General features: G+C 40.4%; 1 protein-coding gene across 1 annotated transcript in view; it reads right to left on the bottom strand.

Annotated features, from left to right (window-relative positions):
• Positions 1 to 26,061, bottom strand: part of ITGA1 (integrin subunit alpha 1) — a 179,270-nt gene that overhangs the window by 32,206 nt on the left and 121,003 nt on the right. The window contains exons 10-14 of the mRNA XM_063454028.1: positions 16,755 to 16,828; positions 13,270 to 13,414; positions 12,788 to 12,930; positions 2,141 to 2,284; positions 1,183 to 1,440 (exon numbers count right to left, since the gene is read on the bottom strand). Of these exons, the coding sequence (XP_063310098.1) occupies positions 1,183 to 1,440; positions 2,141 to 2,284; positions 12,788 to 12,930; positions 13,270 to 13,414; positions 16,755 to 16,828 (764 nt within the window). The remainder of the gene's footprint in view (positions 1 to 1,182; positions 1,441 to 2,140; positions 2,285 to 12,787; positions 12,931 to 13,269; positions 13,415 to 16,754; positions 16,829 to 26,061) is intronic.

Raw genomic sequence — 26,061 nt, 5'->3', positions numbered from 1 at the left:
CATTTTAAAATGTAAATAAATGCAAGAATTTATGAATATGTTGTCAGTTGACACATATCTGTATTATTGTATATCCATAATATCTGTATGTAGAGATATATTGTTACTGTATATTTTGAGTGCATCATTATTATTGTCATATTAACCTGAAAACAGCAACATTTCCATGCAATGAAAAAGTATAGTTCCCAAACTGAATAACATTTAAGTAGACTCATCAATCAATGACTATATATACACAACCAGAGGCAAAGGCAAAGTGTAGCTCCAATGTAAAATGGAAAATGAATTGAGTTAAGGCATAGAATATATTGGCATGTTATTGTTAGCAGTAAAAATTGACTTGTGCTTAGATTCTACAAACTAAATAGACAAAAAAAATCAAACTTGTATTGAATGCTCATTATATTAACAACAACTGTGATGGCTCAACAACCGAGTAGACAGTTTTGTTAAAACATTTACAAACTTGGCTATTTGCCAATTCAACTTCTTATGTCTCTGTTTGTCCAGGTTTCTTGTATTGTGCCTGTTTCTAATAATAGATAATTAATCCAAGAAGATATCATTTTCACACAAACTTGAATATTAATGACAATATTTTCTTAATCTCTTATTGCATAACAAATTCAAATGGATGAAGAATATTTTGAAACTACCGAAAACTGCCTTGTATATCCCTTTATTAAATAAATAAGTATATAAAACATCTACCAAAAGTAAAACTGTGGTGTGTATGCACTGAACACCAAATTGTAATGAAAAGCGAATTGAAAATTTCGGCTAAGGAGGTGATTTAGAAAAATCGTCCAGCCCGGTTTTTCAGCCCTAATTTTGTATTTCAGTTTCTGATTCACTACAATTGAAACTTAGTATATTATGTGTTATATTATTATAATGTATCTCTTAATTACATAAATTAAATGGTCGTGAAAAATTATGTTGCTATGGTCATAACCATTTAGTATACTTTTAACATCATCCTAATATAAACTGGGTATAGTAGGGCCAAAGATCTTAATTTGTTGATTTTTTTTGTTTTAGGTATGTCATCAAGAAAGAAAAACAAACAAATACTTTTTAAACTCAAGCAGAAAGTGCATTACAAATGTACATGTTGACTTTTACTATAGCATACCAAAAGTAATTTGAAGTATAAAAAATGTAAAAATAATAAAGTACCTGAACATAGGTCTTCTTGATAGATTTTCCACTTCCGTGATAAATGTATACAGCTCCACGATGATCATCTTCTAATGGAGCTCCTATGACTACATCATTAAATCCATCCAGATTTAGATCTTTTACAGATGTTATAGCTGTTCCAAAGCGAGATCCACATGGTTCATTGTCTTTGATAGAGTTACAGTTAACATCTAAAATTGTGGAGCAGCATTTTTGATTCACAGGTTCCAGGCTCATTTCGTGCTCAAATGTTTTCTGTAAATATTGTTTACATACCATTATTTGTAAATATTTTGAGCTAGTTTAGTAAGGCAAATGTTGGCGAGTGATATTGAAAAAAGAGGATATGCAAACAAAAAATAAATATATAACCATAAATATAAAACACGAACAGGTAAATAAATAACAGCCATCTTACTAAAATATATAATGTTATTGAGTCATGTGATACATACATAGTGCATACATTTTGGGCACAACCGCAATTTAGTATGCAGCGTTCAGTTTATAGGTACCAAAAAAATTCTAAATGATGTAATCATTTTTTAATGTTTTTCAGTTTATTATTTAAGCCTTTACATTGATACAGGATACCATGTTTTAGAGTACTTATATTATCTTATATAATGCAGTAACTACAGGTTAGATGTTAGAATATAATGAGGAATACTTTGTTGAACAAAGCAATTAAATACAAATTAACACATAATTTACTTAATATCATTGACAAAGAGCCTAATGGTATATTTGGAATGTAATTCTACAAACATACTACCAGAATGTAAAAATTGTGTGTGTTTCCACCATAATAGAGTCTAAAGGCCTTTAATGGACTCTAATATTCTACAATGAACACAACACCTCCCTATTTTGGTTAACATTTGCAAGTAAATACAAACCGGTAGGTTTTCAAAATTCAAATGGAAAAACATATATTCCAAGTAGTATTTATTACCTCATGGATATTATACACATAAACCTTCCCTTGTTCTTCTTTATCGATTCCCATAAACATAGGTGCACCAACAAGAAGAATATCTGTTAGTGAATCACCATCCACATCCACTGTGGTGAGGACACTTCCAAAATATGAACCAATCTGGAAAACACAAAAAAGGAAATTAGAAAAGTTGTAAAAGGGAACTGTCACTTCCATGGAAATTACATAATTGAATAAAGCATTGAAAAACAATTCTAACTTGTTTTAACCATTTTTTTCATGTTGTTTCCTGTTTTCTTGTAAATGAATATTATAGATGTGCATGGGGAAAGTTGTTTAGTTTTGTTTCAAAAATGTTAGTTTTCAAAATCCGAATGCCCATTAATGCTTACGGGGAATGAGTGAACCCAAAATATATTATGTGTAATAATAGAGAAAATTTATGCCAAACTTACCGTAATTTTCTTTTCCTGGCTATTTCTCATGGCAGCATCACTTATGGGTAGCTCCTCCCTTAGCAGTCACAGGACAGGAATTAATTAGATTAATTAATTAGACTGATAGGTATAAAGAGTCCCTCCTCCCCTTACACCACAGTCCAATTATAAAGCTGAAAATAAAAATGGGCGGGAACCCTGATGCTGCCATGAGAAATAGCCAGGAAAAGAAAATTACGGTAAGTTTGGCATAAATTTTCTCTATTCCTGGCTAATCATGGCAGCATCACTTATGGGTAATACCCAAGCTCACAAAATTAGGGTGGGAATAAAATTATGATAAAACACACAGAACAAATTATTATGCTATGACTGAATTTAATATCAACGGGACAAAGAAACCGTAGACAAGACACTCTTCCCAAATGAGGTGGAAGGAGCATCCACATCAAGTTTGTAGTGTTTCATGAACGTCATCGGGGAAGACCAGGTGGCTGCCTTGCAAATGTCATCGTATGGAACCTCTGCCCAATTAGCCCAGGAAGTTGACAATGCTCTGGTTGAATGAGCCTTTATCTTCAGTGGAGGAGAGCGATCTTTATTGAGATAAGCCTTTCTGATTACAAGAGCAATCCAACGCTTTAATGTAGATAGAGAGGCTGCCTCACCTCTCCTGGCTCCTGAAGGCAAAACGAAAAGCTGGTGAGTTTTTCTGTAAGGAGCAGAACGTTCAAGGTACACAGACAGGCAGTCCATAACATCCAAACGATGCCACTTGATCTCCTCTGGTGAAGAAGGATTGGGATAGAAGGATGGCAGGACCACTTCTTGAGATAGATGGAAACGAGAGACCACTTTAGGCAGAAATGCTGGATTAGGTTTCAGGCACACCCTATTGTGGTAGAATTTGAGACAAGAAGGCAAGGTGGAGAAGGCCTTGATCTCTGAAATTCTCCTAGCGGAAGTAATTGCTACTAAGAACAATGTTTTGTAAGTTAGGAGGACAGCATCCAAATTCTCAAGAGGAACGAATAGATCCTCAGACAGGTAGTCGAGAACAAGCGGAAGGTCCCAAGGAGGGGTAGTGGATCTCGAAGGCGGTCTCAACTTGAAAGCCGCCTTGAAGAATCTGGAGATCAATGGGTCTGATGACCAAGAGGTGTTGCACAAAGCTGACAGGGCCGAAGACTGAACTTTAAGAGTGCTGATGCTAAGACCCTTATCCAGACCTTCTTGCAGGAACTCCAAGATGTCAGTGTTGCGAGGGCGTATGAAGTCAACTCGCTTGGCCGAAGCCCATTCCTGAAACACATCCCAGATTCTATGGTAGCATGAAGACGTAGAAGCCTTCCTTGAGTGTAAGAGAGTATAGACCACTGCTTCTGAAAGGCCTAATTGTTGAAGTCTTTCTTTTTCAAGACCCACACCCCCAATTTGAGGCGTTCCGGATGAGGATGGGATATTGGACCCTGTGTTAGCAGATCCTTCAATATAGGCAGGGGCCGAGGCTGTTCCTGGCTCAGCGTTGACAGTAGGGGAAACCACGGCCTTCGAGGCCAAATCGGGATTACGGCAATAACGGTTTTCCCTTCTGCCCAAACTTTTCTCAGGAACCTGGGTATCATGGGTAGGGGAGGGAACGCATACCCCAGATCGAACGACCAAGGAAGAGATAGAGCATCCTGGCCCAGTGCCTGACTCTCTGGGTGGAGGGAGTAGTAATTCTCCACCTGGCGATTCCTGAACGAGGCCATCAGGTCGATCTGGGGCATGCCCCACCGACGGGTGATCCAAGCAAAAACTGACTGGTGAAGTTTCCATTCTCCCGGGAGAATTTCCGATCTGCTGAGAAAATCCGCCGCTACGTTCTCCGAGCCTGGGAGATAGATAGCCTTCAGTCCCTGGAGATAGGTCATGGCCATCACCATTAGAGGAGCTAGCTCTTTTAAGAGCCGCTTGCTCCTTGTGCCTCCCTGGTTGTTTATATAAGAGGCCACCGCTCGGTTGTCCGTCTTGATCAACACCCAGGAACTCCTGATCTTTGGAAGGAACACCTGAATGGCCTTGGAAACAGCTCGCAGTTCTCTTAGGTTCGAGTGGAGCCGACTTTCTTCTCGAGTCCACCACCCCTGAGTCCATGAGGAATCGAGGTGGGCACCCCAACCAGAAGAACTGGCATCCGTCGTAATGACGGTCCACGGAGGTTCTTCCAAGGGAGAACCCTTTGCTAGGTTCTTCCCGTTCCTCCACCAGTCCAACTCTCTTCTTATTGGCAGGGGCAGAGAAATTTCCTGATCCCAATCCGTTTTTTCTCTGTCGAACTGGAGAAGAAAACAACTCTGTACCGGTCAAAACTTCCATTGGGCCCACTTCACCAAACCTATCGTAGATGTCAAAGAACCCAGGAGACTCATGACTTCCCTTGCCGAGGCCTTCTCGAGAACCTGGAGCTTCTTGACTTTGTCTTGTAACTTCAGGACCCTCTCCGGAGACAAAAACACATGAGCAGAAATGGTATTTATCACTGCTCCGAGGAACACGATGGTCTGAGACGGAATCAGGGAGCTTTTTTCTATGTTGAGAAGCCACCCGTGATCTTGCAGGATGTTCATTGCCATTAATGTATGATGCTCCACTATTCCTTGCGAAGGCCCTACGATGAGTATGTCGTCCAGGTAATGGAATATCTCGATACCTCTCATCCTTATGACGGCAATCAGAGAGACAAGGACCTTCGAGAAAGTCCTTGGCGCTAAGCTGAGACCAAACGGAAGTCCTCGGAACTGGAAATGTCTTCCTAAGGCCCAGAATCGAAGGAACTGCATGTGATTGCTGTTTACAGGGATTTGGTAGTAGGCGTCTTTTAAGTCTATGGAGGTCATCCAATCTCCTGGTTTTACGCACTTTAGGATAGTCTGTAAGGATTCCATTTTGAATGTCCTTACGTCTAGAAAGGCGTTCACTCCTTTTAGGTTCAGGATGAGACGCCACTTTCCCTGGGGCTTTGGGGCCAAAAACACAGTGGAATACATCCCCTGGAATCTTTCGTGAGAAGGGACTTCCTCCAACACCTTCTGTCCCAACAGAGTGGAAATGCAAGTCCTCATGGCCCTTCGTTTGACACCTTCTGACACTTTTGATTTTCTGAAATGGGCAGCACGTGGACGAGAGGAAAATTCTATCCTGTAGCCTTCTTTTATAATAGAGGTGACCCACTCGTCTGTGACATTTGCGGCCCACACCGGGTAAAAGAACTGCAGTCTTCCACCCACCGTACCCGGATGGGCCCGAGGACCTTCAGAAGGTCTTCCCGGAGGTCCTGGCACCTCTACCTCTGGAAGCCTTATTGGAAAAGGAGTGAGAGAAGGACTTCCACGAAGAGTTCCTGGAAAACTCCCTTCCGGGCTTGTAGCGTCTACTGTCCCGAAAGGACCGATCCCTAAATCGCCTGGTTTTCCAGGAGGAGGAAAAACCCTTTCTGCTGACTTGTGGAAGAAACGCTTTTTTCCCATCAGCCGCTTTCTGAATGGCATCCTCCAGGATATTACCAAACAGGAGGTCCCCTTGGAACGGAAGACCACACAAGGACGCTTTGGAGGCATAGTCCGCCCCCCAGGAATGAAGCCATAAAGCCCTTCTGGAGGCCACCGATAGGGCCATACCTTTGGCAATCATGCGAGTGATGTCCAGGGAGGCTTCAGAGCAAAATTCAGTGGCAAGGCTCAAATCCTTGAGACTTCCCAGGAGACGTTCTCTACGGACACCTTGATCAATATCTTCCTCCAAATTAGCGAGCCAAACTCGTAAGGCCCTGGAAAGAGTGGTCAGCGCCACTGCCGGATGAAGGGCGGAGCCTAGCGCCAGATAGGCTTTAATTAGGTCACCATCCATACGCTTTTCCATAGGTTCTCTTAAGTATGCCATGGAGTCTATAGGAAGCGTGGTCTTTTTAGCCATATGGATCACTGCGGCATCAACCTTGGGAACCGAATTCCAAAGGCAGCAGTCCACGGTAGAATAAGGATAAGTCCTTGTGAATTTGTTTTTCAAGGTGGACTTCCTCTCTGGCTTATTCCACTCCTGAAGGATCATGTCCTTTATAGAGGAATGCACAGGGAACGTTGGTCTATTAGGTTTCAGATCCTCAAAAAACCTGTCAGCCTCTCTCAATTCAGACTTTTCTTCCGTGAGGCTAAGAGTGTCTCTGAGGAGGTTAATAAGCCGATCTACAGATTTAGAGTCCAGAGACCTGGAGGCATAGTCAGCCTCCTCCTCCCCCTCATCAGAGACCTCCCACAGGTCCGGATCCTCCTCAGAGCTGGAAGACTGAGGTTCCGCTCTGCGTCTCTTAGGAGGGCCACCACATCCCGTGGTAGACTTAAAGCCCTCAGCAATTGCACGGGAAATCCAGAGCTTAAGATCATCCTGCGGTGAAGTCTTACTGGGAACATTAGCCGCTTCCGACAAGCATTCCCTGCAGAGGTTCCTTCCAGGTGGAGCAGGTGATGAGCAATTAATGCATTTATTGGACTTTTCCCTTTATTTCCTCGCTGGGGAATCCAGATGCTTGCTGGGGCTGAAATAAAGCCATATATGACATATATTACAGGCTTAGTTAGGCACTCTTTTTAACAACCCCCCCCCCAATAGAAAAATTGAATGGCTCACCTATGTTTTCTAGAGAGGGATCTTGCAGAGGCAGAGGGGGAATCCATACTACAAGGGAGAACCAAAGGGAAATTCAACACACAATACCTAACCAAAAGGTCAGAGCAGACTGACCAGCAAGAGAAAATATAACAACCTTAAACAAGAAATAACAGGAATCCTACCTTATAATGACACAAAGTCCTCCAGGCAGCCAAGAAACAGCAAAGGGCGAACTGCAGGGGAGCCAGGAACGAGATCGTTCGAACAGCTGATGCAGCGCACGATCAGACTGTCAGAATCTGCCTGTTTAAATAGAGCCGGGGAAACCATCCGGTCCGCGCATGCGCAGACCGCTGGAACGCACGCCGTGCGTTCCAAACGCTCGCGGCCAAGGAAATCACTTCCGGGTTCGCCGGATCCGGCCGCGAGCACCAGCCTGTCTGCTGGAACGCAAACTGTGTCCCAGCCTGCGACGCCCGAACCCCCAGGAAGCCCCAGGCAGTCGGGGAATAGCCCCATGGGCCAGAAGGCATAGCCACCAATCCAGGAGACCCCACAGATAACCGGACAACACACCAAGCCACAGGTAGGACCACTCCAGGGCCCCATAGTATGGATTCAAAGAACTGCCAGAAATAGGTGCGGGGGGGGGATTTTGGACCCCAATTAAGAGGGGCAAGCTGATAACAAGGGGAATTTTTAAGGAAGACCAACCCCATCAGACAAATAGAAATCCAGTGTCTCCCTCAGAACACCTAAATCCCACATAGCGGTTCAGTACTTACACAGAACCTGACCCAGTTAGTCCTGCTCATGCAGGCTGTTTACTGGGGCCTTCAAATGAAGAGAGGCTGAACTTCATTTGGAACGAACCCACGCAAACGCAGGAAGGTGGCCATAAAAGAAAAAGTTAAAAGTCCTGTAGAACTTGCTAAGGACAGGAAAAAAGACTGTGGTGTAAGGGGAGGAGGGACTCTTTATACCTATCAGTCTAATTAATTAATCTAATTAATTCCTGTCCTGTGACTGCTAAGGGAGGAGCTACCCATAAGTGATGCTGCCATGATTAGCCAGGAATTTGTAATTCTGATACTCAGTAACATTTGTTATTTAGTAAAATATTATCTTTTCATCAATTTGCAAATATTAAAATATATATAATAATAACATTATCAGTTAATTTTAGGCATGTTATTTCTCTACCCATGCTTCCCACTGTTTCAGACAACCAGGTCAAAATGAATGGAACTAAAACTAATCAATTAAATTAGTTATAGATCCATTCTATTTCAGTTCATTTTGGTGTTGAAATTTTAATCTTTCTGAAACAAATTACACATGTCTAATGTATTTAAAAGATTGGTATACAGTTTATTTATTGCACAGTTTGAACACGCATTGCACTGGGCAAGAGAAACATAGCTGGAGAATTATAGAAACATAGAAGAGTAGAATGTGATGGCAGATAAGAACCATTCTGCCCATCTAGTCTGCCCAATTGTATAAGTACTTTCATTAGTCCATGGCCTTATCTTAAGTTTAGGATAGCCTTATGCCTATCCCACGCATGCTTAAACTCCTTCACTGTGTTAACCTCTACCACTTCAGCTGCAAGGCTATTCCATGCATCCACCATCCTCTCAGTAAAGTAATACTTCCTGATATTATTTTTAAACCTTTGTCCCTCTAATTTAAGACTATGTCCTCTTGTTGTGGTAGTTTTTCTTCTTTTAAATATAGTCTCCTTATTTACTGTGTTGATTCCCTTTATGTATTTAAATATTTCTATCATATCCCCCTTGTCTCGTCTTTTCTCCAAGCTGTACATGTAAAGATCCTTTAACCTTTCCTTGTAAGTTTTATCCTGCAATCCATGAATTAGTTTTGTAGCCCTTCTCTGAACTCTTTCCAAAGTATCAATATCCTTCTGAAGATACGGTCTCCAGTACTGCGTACAATACTCCAAGTGAGGTCTCACCAGTGTTCTGTACAATGGCACGAGCACTTCCCTCTTTCTACTGCTAATTCCTCTCCCTATACAACCAAGCATTCTGCTAGCATTTCCTGCTGCTCTATTACATTGTCTGCCTACCTTTAAGTCATCAGAAATAATCACCCCTAAATCCCTTTCCTCAGATGTTGAGGTTAGGACTCTATCAAATATTCTGTACTCTGCCCTTGGGCTTTTACGTCCAAGATGCATTATCTTGCACTTATCCACATTAAATGTCAGTTGCCACAACTCGGACCATTTTTCTAGTTTACCTAAATCATTTGCTATTTGGCTTATCCATCCTGGAACATTGATCCTTTTACATATCTTTGAATCATCAGAAAAAAGACATATCTTACCATCAATACCTTCTGCAATATCACTAATAAAAATATTAAAAAGAATGGGTCCAAGTACAGATCCCTGAGGTACCCCAATGGTAACAAGACTTTGCTTTGAATATACTTTATTGACTACAACCCTTTGTTGCTTGTCACTCAGCCACTGCCTAACCCATTCAACAATATTATAATCTATATTATCAAAGTAAAAGTTAAATTATTGTTTTTCAAATTAATTAAATGTTATATGAATTTTTAGGTAATCAGAATTTCTTCTGAATTTTGTACCTCTGAAACACTATATGGATATATCACAAAACAAACAAGATGGGCAGTAGATGAACCGTTTTGTTTCTTTCATTATTTGTAGTTCCTGCTTGTAGCTCCCAAAAACACAACATTGATTGGAAAAGGATGATTGATGGTGAAGGAACAGCCACTCAATTTATTTTATAAGATGCCAATCACAGATCAAGTGAGATGTGACCAATAGAGAAAAAATGGATGAGCAGTACAAAAATTCTAGATTGATATATTTGCATATAAATTGAATACCTTTTCCTCTTTATTGTTTATTACATCTCATTTGATCTTTGAACCACATGGCAGGAAAATGTACCTATCAGTGTACTGTAAAATATATGCATACTATTTATATTATGTTTATATTTTTCAGTACACTGGCTCATTTTTGTGCCCTTTTTGTTTGTCCGAGTCACTTTTTCCCAACCAAGCCAAAGAACCACATGGACAAATACCACATCAACGGACATAAAACTTGTTTTTTTGACCAAATTATTTTGGTTGAACTAAATTTCTCCCCACTTCCACTTACTATATTCAGTTACAGAAAAGCATAGACTTCATAACAATGATTGACAGAGAGCTAAGATGGAGACACTACAGAGCTCGCTCTTTGGGCCAGTGCTACTCAGAATGGGCAGGATGGGGACATCCTTTGATCTCCTCTAGTGGCTTTGGCCTATGACCATGGCAGCCCAGCTCAATACAGGAAGAAAGGGAGAATGAGCAGGGTACATTTTGCTATTACTGTTAGCCCCTAGTCCCCTATTCTGGCCAGGCACAGGGCAGGGGATTTTGAGCTAACAGTTACAATTGGCAAAAAGTATACCTGAGACATTTATGAAACCCACTTGGGGCTTTAGCCCGAGTCAACCCTCTTCTGCCAATGCCTCTGTTTAAATGCTTATAAATGGTAAGAATAATAGCATAATATTAAAAACATACATTAAACAGTTAATAATACATAGGATTATGCCAGAATAAATTAAAGGAGCACTATAGGATCAGGAACACAAACATGTATTTCTGACCTTAAAGTGTTAAAACCACTATCTAGACTCCTTGGCCCCCTTTGCCTTCCTAAAAATAGTAAAATCTTACTTGTATTCAAGTCTGAAGCTGCTTCCTCTGCCTGTGAACTTCCTCTGACCTTTGACATCATCAGAAGTGGTGGCCTGATCCAATCACAATGCTTCCCCGTAGGATTGGCTGAGACTGACACAGAGGCAGATCAGGGGCAGAGCCAGCTCAATTAAAGCACAGCCCTGACCAATTAGCATCTCCTCATAGAGATGAATTGCATCAATGAATCTCTCTGAGGAAATTTCAGTGTCTGTATGCAGAGGGAGGAAACACTGAATGTTTGGATGCATTTTAGGCAGGCATGACCCAGGAAGGATCTCTAACAGCCATCTGAGGAGTGGCCAGTGAAGTTATCACTAGGCTGTAATGGAAACACTGCATTTTCTCTGAAAAGACAATGTTTACAGCAAAAAACCTGAAGGTAATGATTCTACTCACCAGAACAAATTCAATAAGCTGCAGTTGTTCTGGTGACTATAGTGTCCCTTTAATACAAATTACAGACCGTTTTGTGTTCATTATGAAAGAATCCATAGTTATATAATTACCAGATGGTTTGTGACACCTTAATGTTAAAATCTTAAGGGTATTATTCCAGTATAAATTTTGAATTTTGATTCACCCTGCATAGAAACATTCTCTAAGGTATCTGGTAGATAGTCAAAACATGTCCATATACAAAGTATATCATCCATCTATCTCAATGCACTCTTCACCCTGAAGTCATCATTTCCTGCTTTATCTATGCTAGTCCAATCATTATGACAAATTGAGTTACCGGTATATAATATTTAAAAATTCTGATAATGTCTTATACAAGAAGCACTCAAAATATTCATCTATTTTCACATTATCTCAAACAACTATAAACATTTTCAATTTACATTTACCTCAAATAATTCCTCCCTTCTAATAAACAGTCTGTGCTTCTGCCAGACACATTTGAGAGATAGAATACGTGCTATTTAGGATAAATGTTAAATTAGGAAAATAACCATGTAAACCAAAAAAGTCTATCAACATTTAGCATTTTGTCTATGAATTCTTTTGGATTCGCTGTGATACATTTTTACCATTTACTTCTCTAACTTCTGAAAGGAACACTCTAATTTTTAACATTAATATATTTATTTAGTTTAGACTATGGGCCTGCCCTTTTCTTAAAAAAACAAACAAGCATGAAACCCTTTGAAGTACGAAGAATGTAAGAAGGAAGCAAAATGTAAATATTGCTGTTTCTCGGGAATAGTAGCATTTTACATTGCAGAAGAAAAGAGACAGTATCCAATACATACTTTAAACATCATAACAGATGACCTTAGACCAGATCTTGTATAACAGGATATAAACTGATCCCAGACTCATACTGGGCTTTAAACTTACATGAGAAAAGCAGGCACGGAAGTTGCATGCCTATACGTTTTGAGAAATCGTCTATTTTTACAGCAAGCCCATTCAGAATCTGTCTTTTTTATCCTTCTATTTTCTCCATCATGTGTGTATTTTTGCCATTTATTGTTTGTTTGTTTTTAACCTTTTGAGTATTTCATTTTCTTGAATATTTTTCTGTTTAACCTCTTAAGGACACATAACTGAAAGATTCCGTCATGATTCCCTTTTATTCCAGAAGTTGTGTCCTTAAGGGGTTAATACAGGATGGTCTCTTATCTTCACTGCATTTACATTTGGTATTTATTCTAAATGTACATATGATACAATCTGTGCAATCATCTGCATCCTGCTTACTTATTATGTCATAATTACAAATAAGAGGCAAATTCATATTTTCAGCTGAACAAAATGGATACATTATAGTGATTAGTAGTGATATTTACTTTTAAAGGGAAACACTCACTTGTTCACCATATAATGTCTGCAGTATTTCAATGTTTTTTCCATTCATTTTATAAATGATAACCTGCCCACTGTGATTGTATCGTGGCTGTCCAGCAATGTAGAGTTCTTCTCCACGAATGGAGGCAGAGGTGACAGTGTAGCCTAATGATATAAAAAGAAGGATAGCATTAAAAAAGAAAAAAATATTACATTTCATAAAAAGTAACATATAAAGAGTCCATCTGTCTGATGAAGAAGTGCCATGTACGAGACAGTTATTACATTTATTTTTCCTATATTTAAAGAATTATAATAGCATGCATGTTTCATAATGAGCATAAGTTGAATTATTATTATTATTATTATTATTATTATTATTATACATTTTATTGAGGTTGCTTAACTGTATAGACAAATAATTGCTTTAACATTGGTGCATCCCTATAAAATGCATATTTTTAAAGGGCAGCATGATCACCCTAATTAACTGAAAATACTTACCAAGGTAAGCTGCCAGCATTTCATCTCTTTCCTCAGTTTTTGTTCTGAATGCATATTGGCTGGGTACTAAAAAAGTATCAGATTTCAGCATGACTACGGTTCCATTCCAATCATATGCTCCAACAGCACCAAGCATCACGTAGTCCTGGATAGCAGGTAATAAATACATGATCTATTATATATTTTTTTGTGGTCAAAGCTTTAACACATTGAGTTATGTGAATAGAATGAGAAAAAATAACAAGCCACCTTAAGCATGTACTGGCCACTGAACATTATAGGCTTGAAGGAGGAAAAAAAAACCTTAAAGGGACACTCTAGGCACCCAGACCACTTCTGCTCATTGGAGTGGTCTGGGTGCCAACTCCCACTACCCTTAACCCTGCAGCTGTAATTATTGCAGTTTTTTATAAACTGCAATAATTACATTGCAGGGTTAACTCCACCTCTAGTGGCTGTCTACTAGACAGCCACTAGAGGTCACTTCCTGGGTTCTAGCACAGGAAACCTGTGCTAGAGCGTAGCTGGACGTCCTCACGCTGTGTGAGGACCTCCAGCGTCGCTCAAAACCCCATAGGAAAGCATTGAAATGATTTTTCAATGCTTTCCTATGGGGAGACGTAATGCGCATGCGCGGAATTTCCGCGCATGCGCATTACGTCTCCTCGGCCGGTGGGCGAGATCAGTCTCGCCCACCGGCCGACGCAATCACTGGGAGGAGCGTCGCGGAGGCGGAGACAGCGGCGAGGGACATCGCCGCTGTCCCAGGTAAGTGACTGAAGGGGTTTTCACCCCTTCAGTAACCGGGGATTGGGGGGTGGGAGGGAGAGGGACCCTCCATTGCCAGACAAACGGATCGTTTTTCTGGCACTGGAGTTTCCCTTTAAATGAATTGCAATCTATAAGGATGTGAGGTAAGGATATATATAGCATTAGGTGTCTTGCCCAGGGACACTTGGTGATATTACCCTTGGTCTAACTAGCAGATACAGTATTATCATGTATTATCATGTGCAAGGAAAAATCTGGACACTCTGACTACTATGCATGTAGATAGGTAATATGGGAACATACTGTATGTATGGACAAGGGGATACTTTAACATTGTGTATATAGGGCACGAGAAGACAATAGAATACAAGAACATGTGCATGTGCAGACAATGGAATTAACAGACTTCTTGTATACCATCAGTGCTGTATTTAGCGCAAGGCTGACAAGACATTTGCCTTGTGCGGCACTTTCAGGAGGTGGCAAAAAAGGCCGCTCCCCAAATGCCCTGGCAAAAGCCATGCCAGCCTCTTGCCCTGGGGGACCAGAGAGCTGGCAGGCTGACCACCTTGCACCTCCCCCTGAGGCTGGCATCTGCTTGGGATGTAGGCGGGCGGCGAGGGAGCACTGTCCCCTGATGTCACTCCAGTCCTGGTTTCACTGAGAGGCATGCGAGGTACCTGAGCAGGAGGATGAGAACTCCCTCTCCGCCCGCCCACTCACTGGCCCGCTGAGCTGCAGCAAGCCTAACTGGACAACAGGGAAAAATCCACCAAAATAGTAAAAAATAAATTAAAAAATTGTGAGCGTGTTAGTGTGTGTTTGTTAGAGTGTGTTTGTGTGTCTGGTAGTGAGTGTTAGTGTGTGACTGTTAGTGAGAGTGTTTGTGTCTCTGTTAGTGAGTGTGTGTGTGTCTGTTAGTGACAGTGTGTATGTCTGTTAGTGAGAGTGTGTGTTTCTGTTAGTGAGTGTTAGTGTGTGTCTGTTAGTGAGAGTGTGTGTTTCTGTTAGTGAGTGTTAGTGTGTGTCTGTTAGTGAGAGTGTGTGTGTCTGTTAGTGAATGTTAGTGTGTGTCTATTAGTGAGAGTGTGTGTGTCTGTCACTGAGAGTGTATATGTGTTTGTCAGTGAGTGTGCATGTATGTTTGTCATTGAAAGTGTATATTGTTTTTCAGGAAGTGTGTATGCGTGTGTCAGTGTGCGTTTGGTTGTGTCCGTGTGTGTATCCGTGTCTGTCAGTGTGTGTATGCTTGTCCGTCAGTGAATGTATATGCCTGTCAGTGTGTGAATGTCAGTGAATGTGTGTCTGACACTGAGTTTATATATGTCTCTCAGTGAGTGTGTATGTGTGTTTGTCAGTATGTATCTGTCAGTGAGTATTTGTGTGTCCCAGTGTGTGTGTGTGTGTGTGTGTGTGTGAGACACTGAGTGTGCATCTGTCAGTGATTATGCATGCATGTGTTGTCAGTAAGTGTGTATGTATCGGTCAGTTAGTGTATATATGTCTCTGTCAGTGAATGTGAGTTTGTGTGTAACTGAATAAGTGAGTGTGTATGTCTGTGAATGTGTATGTTTTAGTGAAAGTGTGTGTTGGTTAAACAGTGTGTGTGTGACAATGACTGTGTATCTGTAAGTGAGTGTAAGTCAGTGCATGCATTAGTGAGGGTGTGTGTCTATCAGGAAGAGAAATTTGGAAGGGGAGGTGAGGGGGGTGGTTCCTGAGTTTTGTCTTGCCTAGTGCAGCACAAATCCAGAATACACCACTTTATACCAAAAATGTATTATAGTTTATTTTGAAGGGAGAGGAATGGAATTTTGACACTGTTATTCAACTCTATGCACACACTTTGATTTGGGGCTGGTAGATTCTTAATGGTTCGAATGTTTGCCATGACATTTGTGGCTGTTTGTGGGGCATGCAAGTGTGAATAGGGTAATTTCTAATGTATTGATTTATGTATATAACATATTAATACATGTGGCATCTACGGAATCTGTTGGCGCTATATAAATGGCAATAATAATAAAATGTTTGTATTTGCCTGATTTAACAAACAAATATATTAGTATGAAAATATTTTATTCCCAAAGAAAAATGAAAACCCAGCTGAAAATAAAAAAACAAACCACTTAATTATTAGGCTATAAGAACTTTCCAATACAAGTACTTTGTATGTCTGCTGACATACATCAGTACTGTGTGTGCTCAAAATGTACCCCCTTCTTCCAGCACTATTTGTGACTGTCAAAAAAGTGTCATATAATACTAGCACTGTGTGCCTGTCGGAAATGTGTCCCCCAATCCCTTTGCTGTGTGTGGCTGTTAAAGCATGCTTCTAGACTACCGTACCATCAAGTCTATTTTTTTTTTAGAATTTAATTTTTCTCTGCTTACATTTATAATTGTTTCATGTTAGCGAAATGTATTGAGTCAGCGCAGGGATAGTGTAACTCACTAGGTCAAGCAGTTTCCTTCATACCGATTATTTACATACGTATGTTTTTTTTTTTTACTTTTTTACTGCCAAAAACATTACTTTGCAATGTACCTATATCACCATCACTCAAAGGGTTAAACAAAATGAAAACAATATATTTTATCTTCATATTGACAGCAATTTTGATGGTGTCAGGCACCCCACCATCTTAACTTGTGACCAGCCCCCACTTCATGCTATTTTCCCTTATTCTAACATTTTAACATTATACATTTACCTTAGAATAATGCGCACTCAGTCCAGTTTGTGACATTTCCATTTCAAAGGAGGTTGCATTCTTTTCACTTGTAGCTAAAAAAAATGAAAATGTTTAATCAAATTTAAACAACATTAATTTAATTTTCATTTATTTACAGCAATAATGGGACAGTTTAAAGTTTACATAGCATCCACATGCCATATAAAATATTTGAATACAAGCAGAAATATCAATTTTGTTACATATAGTAAGTATAACAAAGATAAAATTATATATACCAACATTTTGGTTACCTGTATGCAGCTTTATACAAGGCCACAGTATGTAAAAATAAAATATGTTGGCATACTGCCTGCAATCTGCACACAGAATCTCTGTAGTGTGCTCAGAGCCCACTGCTCATTTTCTCTAACTACTAGAACGCAGAAATAAGGTTTGACTTACAATCATTGCTGCAGAGCAGGGATGGTCAAATGTATTGCTTTGGCAGTCATAAGGAACAGCCATTAATTCTGCAGAAGGTGGAAGAAGGGAGGGGGCTGTCATTTATTATCACTGTAAAAGGATTCAAAGGGACCAAATGGGGCTTCACTTTGCAATGTGAAAGACAGCAATGGAGCAGAGGGCATTGAGTAGTGCTTCGTGGGCTCATTTTCATTTTGCACTGATTTGTTTTATATATATATATCAAAACAGCTTGGCACTCTCCTGACTTATTCAATGGTAAACTCTGCCGTGGTGCTTACCCGCGTTCCATATAACTAAATAATATCAAGGGTGCACTCAAAGGACTTATAAACTTCAATAGTATTTTTAATTAATAAAATGAACAATTACATCTGAAAATCGATCAACGTTTTGATCCTTGATGGTCTTGAGAAAGACCCTCAAGGGTTAAAACGTCAATCGATTTTCAGATGGTATTGTTCATATTTTTTTTTTTAATTAAAAGCACTATTGTATTTTATAAGTCCTGTGAGTGCACCCTTGATATTATTTGTATATATATACCAATACCACTTCATGTTGATCGTTGAACCAAGCACCAAGTGAGACCAACATGTCCTGAGCTAAGTCAGGGAAATCTTCATCGAGGCAACATATCATCATTCATTCTACTCAGATGATATGTAAAGTTACCGATGGTGGACTCAAGATGGCGGAGGCATCTGATTTCGATGAACAGTCAGACTGTGTGGCCCACAGTAAGAGTATTATTTGTCCACACTGTTCCTATCTGGAGGTTTGTCCAATTACAGCTATTCATGGACATATATATGTCACCCTCCAACTTCGAAGATACTTTACCCCTTGAACTAGTATGATACATGCCAAACACATACAGTATCGCTGGGATACGCAGTGAAACTAGTGATTACTAGTAACAGCTTCACTGTCACAACCACCTCTCCACAAGTCGCATCTAAGTTGCTGCAGCAATGGGTACTGTCAGTGTATTTCTTGATGCCTAAGCCACTGGAAGCTCTGACAACATCTAAACTATCTACTGAATGGACCAGGATGCCTAACACCTTCCCAAGGTCAGCAACAGTGCCTGGACCACAAGATCATAAATTGCTATTATTTTTCTCCTTGGAAAGATGTATCTCCTTTTTATTGTAAATATCTTGTGTTAATTTTATATCTTTTACATATTTTGTAAATTTTTTGTTTGATTCCTCACAAGATGAAGTAGAGTACACACTTGTACATGTACAAGTCTGTCATCCCGAAGGTTCCCAGTAAGTTTCATGTTATATATTTCTACATTTTTCCTACATTCTATCTTTCTTGAAAGCAAAGGGTTTGAATTTACCGGTTATATGTCATCAGCTCTTCCATGTCTTGCATAGATCTCAGTCCCATGTGGTGTGTGTCCAGGAAACTGTCAGGATCCCGTGGGCGGCTGCGAGGGGAGGCTGCAGTCCGCTCGCGGCACTCACCCTCCAGCCGTCCGCGGTCCCCTTCCTGCCATGTGTTCGGCGGGCGGCATCCTCCCAGCCACGGGTGCCGTCCGCGTCTTCTTCCGGGTCCCCCGGCGGCAGCATGCATGACGCTGCACGCTGGGAGACCGCCCAATTTGTTACACGCCGGGGTCAGTCACCTGACCCGGCGTTAAAGGCACAGTGCCTCAATCACAGTGGGAGGTTTAGATATCTCCCACGTGTGATTGTTAATTCTGATTGGAAATTAGCCAATCAGAATTAACCTTCTGGTTTAAATACTTACCTTTCCTGTTCCTCCCTGCCCTGTTGTGGTCTTTGCTTTATAGTATTGATTCTGAACGTGTGCTTTCTGGTTACGTACTCTCTGGCTTGTTAATCTGACTTTGTGACTTTCTCCTACCCTTTGACCTCGGCTTGTTTCTCGTTATTCTGTTTTCTGGTTCCCCTTACTCGGCTTGTCTCCTGACTATTCTGTGTGTGCTCAACCCGGCCACTCTAAGGACCGGTACTGCACACTTTCTGTGTGTGTGTCTGTGTGTGTGTTAGCGTGTTGGGTTCCCCGAATCGTGACATTAACTCACTTTGCTAGACTGAAACACCCCTTCTTACACTCGCCTGTTTTCCTGTAGGTTACAGCTTCACAGGTCCTACTCATTTGGTCTACTTTTTCATAAATCCTTAGCTTTTATGTAAAATACCAAATGTTTATACACCAAAGACTCACTGTTTAACTCCTTGTGTTACTGCTATGCTTGGATTGATGCACTGAGGACCCTCTGTCCAGAGGCGAGAGATTGCTGTTTTACTTTAGTAGCCATGACAGCCACTCCAGTAGAGACCACTTTTGAGTTGACAAAGCTCTTACAGAGGGTTAAAGATTGTAGTATTGTGCCAATACAATGGTCATATCATGATCTTTTAGGGCAAATTCACAACTTTCTGTTAATCAAATAAATCTATTCTATTTCACAGCCTTTTTAAAGGAATATTTCACACTCAACCAGTCACTGGAGATCTCTCCTGCTGCCCATTGGAATGCCCAAAAAGTGTATTTCCAGAAAGAGTTTATAAAAAAAAAAAAAACCCACTCCACTTAAGAGGGAGTGATTATGCAAAATTTCTCAACTAGAATCTAACTCAAACGCCTTTGTCTCTGCTTACAAAAGAAAAACGAACACTTCCAAAACCGAATGCTACCTGACTTAAGGAAAGTAATAAAAATAAGGAAGAGTTGTCTAAGCTACAACTCCATCAAGCGGAGCTGGCACTAAAAGCATTAAAAGTTACAACTGCAATGGCAAAATGCTGCCTCATTTTTTAGCACGCAAACTCTTTTCTCATAGAACCCATAATACCACCCCATTTATCTCATCAGCACAAGGAGCTTACAATCCTGCTAAAATTGTAGAGGAATTTGCATGCTTTTACACCAAACTCTACAACTTAAAAGATGATTCAAACATACACCAAACCACTCGGGATGAGATTTGTGCACTTCTCGAGGGGTTGAAACTACTCAAGATTTCCTCTTCTCATCTGGAGGCTTTATCAGCCCCTGTGTCCTTGGAGGAAACAAATAATGTGATTAAAACAACAAAATCCAGGCCCAGATGGCCTCTCGGCCCTTTCTTATAAAATGTTTTCATTAGTGCCCATCCCACACTTACGTTTCCATATAATTCTTTTATTGCATGTCTTAGCCACAGAAACTATGAACATATGATACAAAATGGGGATAATGGGAAGAATTCTGTAACACACTGGGTACTCTTCTAGCCTTGCTCAACAATGAGTGATGGAGTTGTTTGATCGCTATGAATGGAGCCTGGGAGTGGGAGTGCTGGGTTAGGAGTGATACTTCTTTGCTTTTCTCAATCTTTCTATTGCTTATTTCTATTCCTTTTTCTGCTTATCCTATTCTTTTCTTTCCTTCCACAGTTGAGGTTGAAACAAATAGACGTAGGAATCACTTTTGGGACTTTATTATTATTTCGTTGCATTATTGCAAGGGTATGCATACAACTAGGGTCCAGTGTTTGTTATATGGTAAACATTCAGCTATAGTTACATTGTTTTAATCTTTTACATATTCCTGTGTCTACCATGTTAATATTTGATTGACTGTAACCACTTCTCTAAATGTATGTATCCACAATGCAACAGTCTTCTGTATAATGCTTCTTTTCTAATTTTTGCTAAAATACCAATAAACTTTCAATGGTAAAAATGAAAAATAAATAATTGTAAACAAAGTAATTGCTGCAAACATGCAAATTGTGTGCGTTGATAACACATAATTAAGTAGCTATAATGCTGCATTTGAATGTCACAAGAGTGCAATAAATATGTTTAACCTTGTTTTATCATACACTGTACTAAACTATGCAATAAAAAAAAACATCTGAAAGAGAGTTATCCTCAAAGAATAATTTTGATTCTTCTTCCAAGATTAGTATTCATTTTCCACAATGCTTGGTATGTAAAACACCATCCTTCATAGCTGCAGAACAAGATATTTAAGTTCATGTGGCTAAATAAAGCTGTTATTTCCATTGCTTATATAAATATTTCCACATTCTTCCTGGAGTACTAACAGTTATAATTCACAAATTGTACTCTCGCGCAAGCTACCTAACACGTGCAATTGCTTAAAAGAAAAGAGGTCCCTGAGCAGTGCCAATGCTTAGAATTTTTTTTTTTTTAACTTGGAAATTATTTTATATTGTTTAATACATAGTAATATAAACCTGATTAAATCCTTAACATTTTGTGCCAAAAAGATCCATATGTAACTAGAGAGAGACCCTAGGTAGGGAGCTAAGCATTTAATGTTTTTGGTAACAAAAAAATCAAAGTATGAAAATAGTGGATTTTTTTCCACTTTATTTTGGTATAAAATTTTACATTTAGTTATCTACTTTCCCCGATGTAAACTTCAGTAATAATAAGTGTTTACGTAATTTAAATTGATGAATTGATGAATTATCTATTGCACTTGCACAATTGTAAAATACATGTGTTTATTGCAAACTACGGTAAATTAATTCGTAAAATGCTACCTTAGCATAGTACAGGCAGCTTGTAACATTGCTGCACCATGTACCACAGCTCTGTGTGCATCTCTTATGCGGTTTACACATATTGGCTAACTCTCTGTATACAGATCTCACTCACAAAAGCAGCAATGTGAATGTGTTTGCCAGCATCTATCCTGGCACTAAAAACAAAGAAATGAACTTGCTAACCACAGACAAAACCCCATCTTTTGTTTAGTGACCAGATGCCTTGTGCCCTTCTTGTGCAACTTGGATGTACTGCATAGCTTTTCCTGTGCGCAGAGAGCTCATTTATCTGTATTCAGGGCATTGCAATTTTAGGAGAGGGGAGGGCATTTAGAATAATATGGAAAAAGAGGATTTGTGCAAAGAGGGTAGATGGGAAAGAGAGTGTGTGCCTCTATACATATCTTTGTGTGTCTGTGTATATATTTGAGTAATTGCAGCAATGTGTTGCATATTAAGTCCAACAAATGTGTCACTCAATTTAAATAATACAAATATAAAATGTCTAAAGAGTGGCAACATTCCTGCATTGGCTGCTGGCTTAGGAAAAGCATTGACATACTAATACAAGATACAATTCTTGATGCACAAACGAGAAATAGTGAATTAACCTGGGGATGTCTCCACGCATGGAGCTTAAGCTTGATATATAGCAGTAGCAATCAATCCAGTGTATGAAAACTACAAAATGTACTACCAGCTGTGTTATAATAGCTAACACAACGTCCCCCCAAAAAACACAGGTTCAGTCAGGTGTTGGTACTTTATATAGCACAGTCCTGAGACTGTCACTGACCTAATGTGGGCAATATGAGTAATGTCAAGGAAACACATGGAACAATATAAATGGGAACAATGCAAGTACATATGGGTTGGTTTGTACAGTTGTAATCAAAATTATTCCACCCCCATTGACAATCAGGTTTATTATCAAAGTTATAGACTTTTAACTATTTGCTATGAACAAATCAAACAAGAGCACTTAAAATACCTCAGCACAATGAATGGCTCAATTGTTTTCCCCAAATTCAACTGAAAATGCAACCAATGATTTCTCCAGGCTCAAAATGATTCAACCACCTGAATAGAATCCCTCACAACAGCACAAATATGCTGTATCAAGCACACCTGATGCAACTAATCAAGGGCTTCGTTAGTTGCACCAAATTAAAAAAAACATTTAAACCAAAAGTACACAGAAATTGGCCAAAACTTGCATTGCAACATATATAAATAATATAAACATTCTGTATATAGTTTGCAGCTCATTGGGTTCACAGAAAAAGTGAGAAAACTTAACCAATAGAGAGAAAATGAGGAGGAGCAGTAACAAATAAATCTATATTTATATATTAACCCCTTAAGGATGGAGGACATTCTTTGCCGTCCTTAAGGGGCTGGCTTTAAAGGACATCATAGAACGTCCTAGCCGTTCTTGCAGCCCACATGGCTGGCGCCATGAGCCCACTGCAGATCATGGTCGGGGGGCATGCCTGGCCCCCCAGGCAGCCCCCCTGTGCCCAGTGACTGTGGTCAACAGCTTCCGATCGCAGTGACAGGCTGTCACTGGGATTGGTATTTACCATTTTAAAATCGGCAGACGCACTTTGCCGCGGCATTTTCTCGGTGCAGATCACGGTCGGGGGCCATGCGTGGCCCCCCAGGCAGTCCCCCTGCGGTCAATGACCACGATCTGCTCAGTTTGATCGCAGTGACATGCTGTCTCTGCGATCTGATCGCAGAAACAGCCTGTCACTGCGATCAGAGTTACAGAGTTACTATGTGTCAGCCTTTTGGCTGACCCATAGTAACTGCAGGCATGATCCCCCTGCAGATCGCGGTGAGTGGCATGTCTGGCCACCCAGGCACTCCCCCTGTGGCCAATTACGATCTGCAGGAGGTGATCACAGTGACAGTTAGTCACTGTGATCACTGTTCCTATATGTCAGCCAATGATGTGAAATCACTGGCTGACACTGTCTCTGTCCCTCTCCTCCCCTCTTAACCCCTTAAGGTTAAAAATAATAAAAATAATAAAAATAATATAATAAATAATATATTCGTTAAAAATATACTTAGATCATATATATATATATATATATATATATATATATATATGATCTGAGTATATATATATATATATATATATATATATTTGTGGTCGGTTAATATTGTATAATGAAATACCTTGTGATTGGAATTAAGTCAGTGTGGTGTGCCGGAACCGATGTAGGGGGTAGGCCTGTAAAAAAGGGCCTCCCCGAATGAATTGTATAAGAGGGAGAGGTGGGTGGGGTGAACAGCGTGCGTACGGCAGGTAGGAATGGGGGAGTAGCGTTTATATAGGAACGCTTAACTCCTCCCACAAATACAGGCCTTACAGCCTTAAACTTGTGGTCGGTTAATATCGTATAGTGAAATACCTTGTGATTGGAATTAAGTCGGTGTGGTGTGCCGGAACCGACGTAGGGGGTAGGCCTGTAAAAGCGGGCAAAAGGAAATGCAAGAAAACACACTCATTGCACTATAATTATCAAATAAAATCAATTTGCCTTACTGCCTTATGCATTAGGAATGTTCCTGTATAATGTAGCTGATTCCTAGTGACTCTAATTATGTGTACCGGCGTACTGCTACAGGATGCCGTGCTTATTGAAAGGATGTGCTAAATAGGAGCCAAAGGTCCGAACCTACTCTAATGGCAGGAGTATGAATGTAGAAACTTATTTAGAAGTAGTTAGGGAATGATTAGTAGGTCAAGTGTCTTGATTGTCTGGTTTAAATGTTGGCGTGACACGATGTAGTGTTTGTACCTTCTTAAATCTTCCTTGAGGAGACATGATTTGCCATCGTGTGATCGTGGAGTTGTAGGGTTCCACAACCCTTGTACGGTTGCAGGCACATAGATTTAAGACCTGGTTGTGTGGTGTGAATGCTGTTTAGTGAGTCTGATACTGCCCAGTATTCCCATCTGTGGACGTACGTTACTGTAGAGTGATAAACCAATTATTTATCTTTTGATATCTTATGTTAAGATGGGGTATGGTTTGAAAGACTTGTCAGAACGTGTATGTCAGTTCGGTATAGTGCGATCGTGTGCGTATGAAGGTTTGAATAAAAGGTGGCAAAAAATTTAGAAAAGATTACAAGTTGATCAGTATGCCTGTGGATGTCGTGCTCCACTGAGTCTTGGACGAATGTCATGACTCTGTCATATGTATCTTAGAGCAAACAAATAATGCTCTAGGTGATAACTTGTGTCGAGCCCCAATAGATGAGTGACCGGAAGGGGATGCTGAAATGCGGATAATGCTTGAGTGTTGTGAGTTTGGTGAGGTACGAGACTGAGTGTCTCTTGGTCAGTTAACCCTAATAGTTAGGTAAATGCTGCAATCCCTTGTCCGATGTTGCCTTCTTAGGACATTCTGAAAAATAACATGACAACAACAATGAACTCAAATAACAACAATACGGTTAAGTAATATAGAACTGGCTGGCTAACTAGTGCCGAAGCGAAAAACTCTCTACCCCGTGACAAGTGAGGCCCTGCTAGTTGCCAAGCGGCTGGTGAGAGGCTCTACCTATGATTCGGCATGGGGCTTGAGCCACTAGCGTGGTGGCGGGGTGTCGGCCTCTCGGTGACAGTAAAAGATCCAAAACGTGTGGCCGTGTCAGGTGAGGCCCTAACTATAAACTCGATAGGTGGGTGAATGCGAGGCTCTAACTAGGATTTGGCCCGAGGGGCGAAAATCTCCGTGTTGAGATTGGGGAGTTGGCCTCGCGGGACCAGCTACATTGTACAGCTAAGGCCAGCTCCTAACCCTAGATAGCCAGTTCTCGGACCCTAGACGGGGGCTTGATAAAGGGGTAACGTAACGTGCTTGGTAAACCCAAGTTGTGGTTAATGATAGGTACCTGGAGATTCCCAGTCAGAGACAGAGGAAAAGAAGGGAGTGAAAGGAGGAAGAAAGAAGAGGAAAGGAACTGTGGTCAAGGGAAAGAAAATTATGTGCAGTATAGTGCAGTTCTATTGAGATATAGCTGATAGTACAGTATCCTTAGACCCTGAGGGTGCTGAAGATTCTCGTGATGGCTACTATATAATCCTGAAGGGAGATGTATGAAGGCGTTGTTCCAAGAAAACGTGGTAGTACCTGACGGAGAGAGGAGGGTGAAATTAGCAAGGTAGTGAGTAACAAAACGATTGTTACGGATAGTGAGTATGAATGAACGTATGACGAGTTGTCGAGTGTAGCCGTGGCCTGTCGAGGCAAGGAAGGAATCAAGCCCCCGTACCCCAATACCCAATCGTGTAAC

This window comes from Pelobates fuscus, chromosome 5 (genome assembly GCF_036172605.1).
Source record: "Pelobates fuscus isolate aPelFus1 chromosome 5, aPelFus1.pri, whole genome shotgun sequence".
NCBI lineage: Eukaryota > Metazoa > Chordata > Amphibia > Anura > Pelobatidae > Pelobates > Pelobates fuscus.
Note: the sequence above shows the minus strand (reverse complement) of the source record. Positions and strands in the feature narration are given on the sequence as shown.